At 39.5% G+C, this 10,971-nt stretch overlaps 2 protein-coding genes across 4 annotated transcripts; both read right to left on the bottom strand.

The window, feature by feature from the left end:
• Positions 1-120: 120 nt before the first annotated feature.
• LOC126791716 (uncharacterized) lies at positions 121-1,213 on the bottom strand. Its single transcript, XM_050518181.1, has 3 exons — positions 950-1,213; positions 724-845; positions 121-641 (listed from the first exon to the last, which is right to left on the bottom strand). The coding sequence occupies exons 1-3, from the start codon at positions 1,083-1,085 to the stop codon at positions 357-359; spliced, it is 543 nt and encodes a 180-aa protein (XP_050374138.1). The 5' UTR covers positions 1,086-1,213; the 3' UTR covers positions 121-356.
• Positions 1,214-1,915: 702 nt separating this feature from the next.
• LOC126791711 (uncharacterized) lies at positions 1,916-7,250 on the bottom strand. 3 transcript variants are annotated; one of them, XM_050518174.1, is made up of 3 exons: positions 7,159-7,229; positions 4,973-5,825; positions 1,916-4,312 (listed from the first exon to the last, which is right to left on the bottom strand). In XM_050518174.1, exons 2-3 carry the CDS (start codon positions 5,801-5,803, stop codon positions 2,552-2,554), a joined length of 2,592 nt encoding a protein of 863 aa, XP_050374131.1. In that variant the 5' UTR covers positions 5,804-5,825; positions 7,159-7,229; the 3' UTR covers positions 1,916-2,551. The 3 variants fall into 3 exon arrangements, with proteins under 3 accessions (XP_050374131.1, XP_050374132.1, XP_050374130.1); XM_050518175.1 differs by having other exon boundaries at positions 4,973-5,803; positions 7,142-7,218; XM_050518173.1 differs by having other exon boundaries at positions 1,917-4,312; positions 4,973-5,803; positions 7,159-7,250.
• Between the last annotated feature and the right edge of the window lie 3,721 nt (positions 7,251-10,971).

Raw genomic sequence — 10,971 nt, 5'->3', positions numbered from 1 at the left:
TCTAGATTGAAATAGCAAACAATGTACGCGTAGAAAATATCAAGTACTTTCCTATCATCACTAGGAGTTTTAAGAACATGAACTAATCCCAGGGAAAGGACTCAGTAGTTTCACTTTCACTTTCACATAAAGAAAGTGAATATCATATCTTGTGTTCAAATCAAGAGCCTCGACAGGGTTACAACTTTTTGCCTGACTTGGAAACCAAGCATTAGCTACAAAAATCCTACATTTTTCAGATACTGTGGAAAATACAGAATTCTCGAACACTTTCTATGAGTGTCTCTATATCCTCAAATTCTTATTCATAACAGAAAGTCAGTAATTCACAACAGCAAACCATATAACTCAGCCTTTCAAGGATTCTTCTTCTGTTTACTGGTATCCTCAGGAGGCAGTGACACAAACTGCACAATCCTCCTAACCTCGGCGACATCGACCTGAAATTTCTCAGCTATTGTTTGCACCTCCATGGGGCCATTGTGATCCTCAGCCTTGCCCTGATGCAGTAGTATAATGTGCCGCAGCTGCGCCACGTTCAGTGTCCCCGGAGGAGCAGCTCTCTCCTCAAACCTCCCGGAATCCGGCTTCGTATCCCTCAGCTTCGGTAGCGGCCTATTGTACTTGTCCACCACATGTGCCTGTTTCACATATTTCACAACTCACATTGCCACATTTTACACAACACAGCAACACAATTTGACAAGAGCAAGTCATACTGACCTCACCCATTTCCGGTTTTCCGCCGGGCTTTGATCTGATCCTCCCGACCATCTGATTCAGCATCGAATCGAACTTGGGGTCGCGCTCTTCAAGCAGATTCTCCGCATTTGCACCACCACCATCTGAACCCCAGCATCAAAAAGACGACGGCGTTTTAATCAGATTGAATTGAAATTTGAGAAATGTGGGTGAGCTGAAAGTGACTAAAGGCGAGAGCTTTACGTACCAGAACCTAAACCCTCGGCGGGTTTGGTAATCTCAGGAGCCGGTTCCCGCTGATTGACGACGGTCTTGGGTGTTGACGACGTAGTGGTGGGACCGGGTCGGGCTTTCCCGGCAGCTCGGCGAAGTGCCTGGCCCATTTAGGGGTTTGGGAATTTGGAATGGGAAGTGGGAGAGAGGAGGAGGAAGAAGAAGAAGAAGGTGGGGGCGGTGGGCGTGGGTGTGCGCGTGGTGGTTGCCTTAAGGGCACACGTCTCAGCTTGTGTTAGTATTTACTTGTCATATTCTCATACACGAAATTGGCAATTTCTAGTTTAATTTGATTTAATTTCTGTTGAGGTAAATATAGAAAGAGGAAAAGAGATGGTTTGCATGGGATTTAGCAGCATTAACTATGGGCTTCTTGGGTGTATCTATTTGCTATTTGGTACCTCTTGTTTTAGGCAAGACCTAACAACTTGGATGTTATTAGGGTTTTTGGTTGAAATGTAGATGCATGTTGTAGTGTTGTAGGCTCACAGTTACCGCAGCTATTGTAATGATTTCAAATAAGAAAAGTTAAGGTAGCAATGTAAAATCCCACTTTATAAAAAGGTTATTGACAATTTAGTAACCTTTTTTCTTTCTTTCTTGATACTTGCGTGAGGTTGACCTGAATTATTGATTCTCATGTCATGAGTCGCAGAAAATTTCTCGTGATGATTTTGTAACGCATTGTAATGCTCAAGTAGTGTAAATGAAATTGAAGTAGCGCACATATAATTTTAAAATTTTGTTTTTCTTATCATTCATGACATTGAAGTAACACATTCCGATAATATGAGGTATACTAATCGACAATGGATGATGCAGAATTGCAAATTAAACTAAAGAACTAACAAATAATGAACATCACTAATACATGAGGTAGTGCATTAGATTAGAAGACCAAAACAAAAATGATTATAGAATTATGACTGAGCTTCTCTACAATTTTTCTGCGCATAGAGAACAAATTAGGACATGAACACTACTAGAAAAGCACATGCTGTGAGACATTATTTATAACCAGAAAGGCAGTAAGGCACTAAACTATGACAACTAACAAGACAACTTGAAACTCTTGGCTTCAGTTGAAACATAATCAGCTAAAATGGCATGATACAGATGTAAAACGAATTACACGGTTATACTTATCCAAGTGTATCAACTGTGCAGAAATTCAATGCAACAGCTCCCACACTTCCTTTCACAATATAAGTCGGTACTACAATTAATACCTAGAACACCACCACTTCAAAAACAAGTTTTACAAAGACAGACTAAAACTTCTATAATCTATCAATTGCTGTTAAGCTGAGATTTGAATGATGAGTAACTTTGTACTGTCATCTCACTTCCGCATCGCCAGAGGTGCTTTGGCCGATGTGGTTGGCCTCTTGCAAAGCCGCTACTCCAACCTCCGCCCCCACTTATGTGAAGTTTGCATCCATGACATATACAATGCACAAGAATGAAGTGGCTGCTACTAACTTTTCTGTATATCTTGGGTTTAGCAGGCGAAAGCAGTGCTCTCTGTTAACATCCAGAAGCTCCTAGCTCTAGTCACAAGTAGACTAATCAGCGCCTAACCCAGTTGGGAAACCATGTCAAGCTCACTGTATCCATCAGCATTATTACTGTAGACAGCAGTGCTGGTTTCCTGCATATTACAATCCACGACACTAGTATCAAAACTGTCTGGAACTCGCACCCTAGCATGAGAGCGTCTGGATTTGGATTTTTCCCGAGGAAATTCATCCCTACTCTTTCGCGTTTGCTTTGTGTCTAAAAATCCACAAGCAAAAGCTTCCAGTACCTTAGCAGTCAGCGGACGATTTCTTGTGCTCTGTCTCCGGGTATTACCTGCAGGCTGTTGCTCGAAAGCAGCCATGCATTCAGAGGTTTCCACTGATTTTAAACAACCTGGTTCCTGGGTTGTTCCATCATGTTGTCTTTCCATCATAGGCTCATCACTTTCATCATCTAGACAACTCGGTTCCTCGTTCAGGTCAAATTGAGGCCAATGATGAGGTTTTCCTGCACTCACATTGTTGCTACTAGGAACAGCTTCACTACTAATCACTGGGCTACCTCCTCTAGATGTAGTAATGTTGGATGATAACCTCCCAGGCGATGGTTCCACTGCAGAGTGGTTTTTCTCGCCAACTTCAGAATTGTGTCCAAAGTTGCAGGCCTCTTGTTGTAACATGGGACCTGGCGAGATGTGGCTGCTGCTACTGCTGCTCTTTTTGCTACTACAAGTAGCTAACTGCTGACGTTTTTTTGAAACAGGAACCTTACCATTTTTATTTTTGTGTACCACTTTCTGGCTCCTTTCGAATTTCATTTCTCTTCTAGGCACCATGTAATCGCAAATATCAATGATCTGCTCCTTTCGAAGCTTTTTATCCACATTAGTCTCATGTCGACCAAAATCTTGATGCCCCCACTCTGAAGCATCATAATCAGTATATTTGACATCTCTTATTTCTTTTCTACCCAAACTGGTGTTTACGTTCTTGGAAACATTGACCTCATTTCTATGGGAACACGAGGTATCCACAGAGTTAGATATCTCTGGCAATTCATCAGAAGCATCATCCCCATTTTCAGAATCACTACTTGAGATGGAGATGGAGGTATTCAACTCAACTGGTAAGCGTCTCAGTTCCCTAACCTTGCATGTTTTCCCATAGGCCAGACTCGTGTCCACAACAGTGAACTTCATCATAGTGTCTGTGCCACGAGTAGGGGTACGAGGTTTCAAATAACAGTGACGTTGCTCAGGCTTTGTGTCATTTGCCCACCCATTTTCATCCTTGCTCGTGGAACCTTTATCTGCTCCAGTCTCAAGCTCAAGGAGCTCTGGGTCAGAAGCAACTTTGCTGAGCACGTCACTTACCGAGTCAAAATAGTGACTGCCCTTCACCAGTTTCCTTCTGGAAAATTTCTTAATCCCAGGAAGAAGAAAAACCAATGAATTCTTGGAAGCAGTAGCAAAGCGATCCTGTCTTGGCTGCTCAGAATGCCACCCTCTAGCAAGCAAACGTGGCCAAACAGCTTCCCAGAAGAGGTCATTTGAGCGAGCTTTACTGAGCCGGAAATTCCCTGTCAGAAAGCCAACTATTTCCAAGGGCGAGAGAGCAGAGCATGCTTTCCCAACTGGTATTTCTCTGCGACTAACAACCTGATTGGACTTTGGGGTCTCCATGGAAATGCCTGTGAGATCTTTCCTCCCTTTACCAATTGCCACTGCTTCCACAAGAGCATCCAATCCAACTTTAGATTTTAGAATGAATACATATTCTTCTAGTAATATCTTTCCTTCCCCGAATGTCTTTGAGACCTGGAAATTCATCCAACAAAACTAAGGAACTATATTCTGGTATGAACCAATTTAGGAACAGAAAACGATTGTAGCAAATACATTCAGCACACATGCCTTCTCCCCAACATTTCAGCACTAGATGACTTTCTTCTGCATTAACATTATGTTTACGACTACAATCTAATTTATTACTGTTAAAGGTGTGTTGGCAAACCATGAGTTATTTCTTCGAATAATTGATTTTAACAAATTTTTTAAATAGCTCTGAGCATGATTTACATGACTTTTGATGAGAACAAGAACCACCAAACTCAGTTTAAGGAGGCAACGATCTATACAACTATTTATCAACTGTATTTGCAGTTATGCCCACAATTGTATTGATATTTCGCATCCTTTGCTGTTCATAAGACTAAGTCTTCATACTGAATCTAAAGTTTTGTGTAGCAAAAGCAGATGACTAGGAGCTCCAAGATAAAGAAACTCAAATGCAGACAAGTACAGGAATCATTTATCTATGAGACCAGAGGAGATAATTGCTATAGATAATGAACATGTAACTTCAAGTGCCAAACTAATCAAATGATAATTATCAATGTCAGCAGATAGCACTTAGAATTTGAATTATAGTATTCTGAATCTCCGATAAGATATAAGTTTATGGTTGAATGTAATTACCTCAAGTAAAGTACTTTGGCACTCTTCTGACACATGAGGATGCAAACGAGATAATAACTCATGATGCCTGAATCCTGTAAATATTCTTTGTCCAAATACACATTTTCTGCTTCTCATTTTCTTGCATTCAGACCACCTGCTGTAGCTTTTAGACCCGTAAAAGGTCCCATAGTAGAATGATAATACATCACCCATCTGTTTAGTACCAACGAATTTCATTACCAGCACAAGGTCCTTCCCGAAGATATATAAACCAAGAAGAAAACTGGCTTCTTCTATGTGACTCCAACTAATACTTGAGGTACCAGGAACTGGACATCCATTTTGATTTTCAGGCATTATCATATCCTGTTTCACATTAAACTTTGCAGACTCATTGAAACTTATTCCTTGATGTGAATCAATATCCATGGGCTCAGCTTTGCATTTGGAGCTATTCCTTTCCGACGCCACCAAATTACTGCCATATTCAGATTTTAAAGACTCATTTTTATGGGTCATGACAACTGCATTCTTATAACCCGCACAAGGTTCATCTTTTTCACACATAACTTCCTCACTGATCCACATAACTGGAATTGGCAACCCGACCAGAAATCTGTATGAACTACTGTCTGTGCTTTCTGCATCAGTTTGATTCTCTAGACAGCAAAGATAATCAGATACAGCCATTAGAGGGGAAAGTTCAACTTGGTACTCTTCTCCTACTCTAGGAAGTATCTCAGGATCACCATCCACACCATTTCTATCCGAAGCTTCTGGAGAAAAAGAACGGTCAGCAGAGTCATCCTCAGTACAATCGCCATGGTTATTTCCTTCAACTGAATCCATCTGCCAGACAAGGGAGAGTGGTCTGTGATATTATTAAAGAATCAGAAGAGACAAGTTCACAATCAAACTTAACTTTTCTATTCACAAACAATATATGAGGCATGAACACCCCAGCAAGATATTGAAAAGCTACAAAATCCTATTGCCAATTGGAAATTCCAAATGTATATATTTTGCTGCTCTTTTTAAACAGCATTTGTGCCACGCTAATATCTAACTCGAAACAGATAAGATATAATATGTAGATTGCTTGCTAAGCAATGAACGGTACTGATCTCAGAAAGCTCACTACAATCCTACAAAGTTGTCCTCAGTTATCAATCCATGACACCTCCGATCAATAGTTATTGCAGCTTCATCTTAAATATACAAGGAAACTCTTGATTCATAGTTTAAATCTACTGTAAATCCAATCACTATGCAATTATTATTGCAGCTTCATCTTAATCAAATGATGCAAAGTCTTGATTCCTATCCTAGTAAATCAGCAATTTACATTGAAGAACTCATGCAACCGACACCACTCTTTGTGTTAAAAACTTTATAAGCAAGTCCAAGTTTCAACATATTGTAATTTGCAAAAAAACATGACCCCAAAGAACAAAAATGCAAGAAAAGCAGTACATAACCAAAATAAATAAATAGACAAAAAAAAATCTTACGTTTATTTAATTTAAATTCTTTTACCAAAGAAAAAAAAATCTAGGACATTCAAGTTCATTCATTCCCTGTAACGAACAAGAAAAGTTCATTCATTCCCGTATGATATTGTATAGTTCAAAGAAAAATGAAAAATCCCACAAAAATACATTTCTTCAAACGAAGCAGCTTAGCAAACTTATGACAAAAACAGTCGACCCCAGATCCCTATTCGAATCCCAGACTATAATCAACACAACCCACTGCATAAAGCCACTCCCAGAACCCATCCATCATAACATAATCACAACTTCACAACCACAACCAACCTCACCCAAAGCTCAAACCCAACCTCAAGAAACCATCACAAGAACCCAAACACGATCCCACCAAATCCCACTCTTTCACTCCACAATGACCGTCTAAAACTCTGCATTGAATCGTAAACCAACAACAACCCATACAACAAAGAACCACAACACCAAGAAAGATTCATCTTTTACATTAGAAAGCACCCGAATTCAACCCACGTGAGAGACTCCAACCTACCACTCCGAAATGGGTCTTCAAGTTTCAGACTCTCAGCACCAATCGTACAACTCACAGATTACATAACTAACCCAACCACATGAAACGTGAAGCGCACACAGATACACAAAGACAGAGAGTGTGTCAATCACAACAGAGAGAGAGACTTACAGAGTTGTAGTAGTTACCTGGGTGTTTGTAGAAGCTAGCTAAGCTTTCATGACCACGAAGGCTTTGATTTCAGAGAGACAGAGAACAATATGCGAAAAAAGCAAAGTCGTTGTAGAGAGAGAGAGAGAGAGGGCTCTGGACCGTTTAAAGAGCTACGACACGAGATACTTCCCACTCGCTACCGGAGGCGCGTGGGGAATAGCTGAGCACGTACCACGTAAGATTCCTGCTACAATAGACGGGACGTAACTTGGCCTGCGGGGGCGGGCACTGATATCACGCCACGTGTGTAAAGTGGGGGGGGGGTTTTTTAGACGACGAGTCGTAGGGTTATTATGAAGGTCAGATTTTGCTAAGCAGCCATGGGGTTGTTGTGGAGGGTGGTCCTACTGCGACGCCGCTTTATAGCGCGTGGGGGAGACTGATGTTGGACTGGATTTTTATTTTCTGTGGGATAATGATTTGGTAGGCTTTTTTTGTATCTGTGTTGGGAATTGATTCTTAATTAGAAAAGGTTTACGTGAGATTAGGGTTTCAAACTCAGTTTAAGTTGGCTTCGAGCAAACCTCTTAGAAATGAAGTGCGTAACCGCCAGAGGAATTAGTCCATTAGTGAGTCATCACAATAGTAATAACGAACTAGAGTGTCACGTTGATCAATCTGCCAAACTCCTCCTCTTCTTTTTCTTGTTCTTCTTCTTCTTCTTCTACTTTTCCTCCAAAGCCCTTTATGTCATCTTTCATAGCATAGATGATTATATATTTTAATTGTTAAGATAGGAAGTGATAATTAGCTGCAGCCTATAATTGATGGAATTCTTGGGTAATCTTATCTTTGATGGTTTATAGAGAGGCTAAGAATATGAATTCCTATGATGATTCATGATCCATAATTGAACCCAATTGATAACTCATCAACGAGCATTCTGATAATATCATTGACGTTAGAAACATACAATTAAATTCATGTGTGTATGTGATATTCTGTCTATCACTGTATCTTCAAGCACAAACAAATACATAACATAGTAAACCATATGTATAGAAAGGACTTGGATCCTCTCCTGAGCCAGGAAAGCTCAGGTCCTTCCTGACCTTTTATAGAGATTAAGACACGTTTCAATTCTCAAATCCAACGGTCTGCAATAATTTTAGTAGATTAAAAATCCTTTTCTCCTTGGTATCTTCCTTCATTCAGTCATTGTTCTTCTCTCTGTATTGGAATTTAAACTTTTAAGGTTGAAGAGAAGCAGCTGCGTGAGTCTTGCCCTCCGAGTCCGACGTCCGACCTCCCCTCTAAGGCACCTCAAGGTTTCGCCGACTCCCCTCCATAGTATCCTAATCACTATAAAGCTTAATAATTGGGTTGATCAGTATGTAGATTTGATCCATGGGTAATGGGTATGGCACTGAGATCGATCGGCTCCTCACAAAATTTCGCAGAAGTAGAGAGTATGGCACCAATCGATCGACCCAAATCAGTTAATTTACATTCTTCTGTAATTGTTCCCGGAAGTCATTTTTATCGAAGAAGAGAGGTAGCGGTTCAGTTGGGATAATGGACATAGATTTGCAAATCCAAGACTCGGTTGATTCAGAATAAACAGAAGAGAGGGGAGCAATGCATCCCATATCCATCCTTGGATTAAGGTTTAAAAGAAAATAAATAAATACAGTATTAGATAGCAGCCATTAGATTCAATGGACACTTGGCGAGTTGTAGTGCAAAGGTCAGGAAGGACCTGAGCTTTCCTTGCTCACGAGAGGATCCGAGTCCGTATAGAAAGCGATTTTGCGATTAGCACAAAAAAAAAACAATATGAAGTTAGGTAACTCTGAAATGAAAGTTAGGCGGTCGAGAAAAGGAAGCTAGGTAGCTAGCGAAATTAAGTTTAAAAAGACAATATGAAGCTTAGCAACGAGAAATTTTTCAGTCTTTTTAAAGAATCACGTGACAATTTCCAGTGATTCTTAATTTTAATTATCATTTGATACTCATGATTTAATTTAAAAATTATATTTAAACTATTTTATCAAAGACTATTTTAAGTTTATTTATAAAGCCATACACCCTATACTCTAATACCTTAAATTCTAAAACTCTATATCCTAAACTCTACACTCTAAAACTATATACTCTAAATTCTAAAATCGAAATTTTAGTTCAAAATCATAAATACCTATGAGAATAATTTTATAAATAATAAAAATATATAATATTATAATTTTAATATAATAAAAATTCGTATCAAAATATAACAAATAAGAAATACCACTTATTCATTCTCGTTGAAAACAAAATTTCGCTTGGCGACCTTGAAATGGAAGCGAGGAGGGCTCGGGACGCCTATACCGTGAAATGGAGGCTAGGTGGGACAAAGCACAATAAAAAACATGAAACTAGGCGACTCTGAAATAAAAGCTAGGCGAGATTTAGACGGTCGAAAAAGACAGTGAAGTGATCTCAAAACCCATGTCCCGGTTGATATCAAGTTAATTCGATTTTAAAATTGAATGTTGATAATGAGGTGGGACCAACCTGGTCTAACCGGCAAGAAGAGGAAGATTCCACTTTTGCTAATTAATTTAGCAACCTATAAATTACCCCTTATAAATTGTCTATCAAGTTACTGCCCATATATTAAGCCTATATCCTTAGACCTGTTCCGGAAAAATTACTATTTTACCTTTGTGTGTGTCTTAGCTTAATAGGTTTCATGTTAGAAGATAGATTAGCATCTCCGTAATAGATTAGGACTCCGAATCCTACGAGATTGTGGTTTTGTAATGACTATATATAGCCCCGATCGCGACACTTGCAGCCCCGCTCGCGACCTCTGCAGCCCCGCTCGCGACATCTGCAGCCCCGCTCGCGACATCTGCAGCCGGGCACAATAGCCATTTGGGCTTCATCATATATTTTCTTTTCCTTTTCCTTTTTCCTATTTCATTATTTAAATGTTCATTGGCACGTTTTTATTTCTAACGATATTTCACGTGCTCATATAGGAAAAATCATTGCTCGTCGTACTATGGTGATGACATTCATACCGAGATGGACGATACTTTTATCATCTACATATGATTTTGATCGTATCCTCCCAAGATTTTTATGTCATCGGACGAAGATCGAAAAAGGAATTCAACAAGCAACTTCATGCATGACGATCGATTTGCAGAGCAATTTACTTATATGCGGTCTATTTGGCAGACCAACAAGTATGTTTTTCTTAAAGTTGTTGCTTTTGAAGATATATATATAAATTATCGGGCACTATTAGCCTTTTTCATGTCTTCTTTTCCGGCATTTCTTATAACGCCGATGAGACCAAAGAGGGATATGATTCCCCTCTTGGTCGACGTTTTTCGTGTGACGGTCCTGGGGGAGTCACGTTATTATTTAAAAAGGAAGATATCGATTTCGTGTGGTCGCCTGAGTGCACCGCTGTTTTGGGTGCGATCATGAGAATCGCCGATATGCATCGATTATTTTGTGACCATATACATCACAACCTTCTAATTCCGGTTACATACTTGAATAGTTTCGATTATTTGAAACCTATACAACCCTCGTTTCTTATGGATGCGTCGCCATCGCGACTATTATTTGAATGTTTGAGTTTTCTTAAACTCATGTCTATAAACGATAATCCCAAGGTCTACGTACTCATTTATTTGAGTTGATTCATTACTCTGATGCATCACTATTTGCTAACAAAAAGATCCCAAAAATAACGAATTCTATGGGACACACTTAAAAGTGATTTAATGAACGTCTATGACGTTGTATGCTCAGAGTTGACCTTGATGCATACTCCACATCAAAGAAAC

This window comes from Argentina anserina, chromosome 4, assembly GCF_933775445.1.
Source record: "Argentina anserina chromosome 4, drPotAnse1.1, whole genome shotgun sequence".
NCBI lineage: Eukaryota > Viridiplantae > Streptophyta > Magnoliopsida > Rosales > Rosaceae > Argentina > Argentina anserina.
The sequence above is the reverse complement of the archived record's forward strand: the minus strand, read 5'-3'. Positions and strand labels throughout refer to the sequence as shown.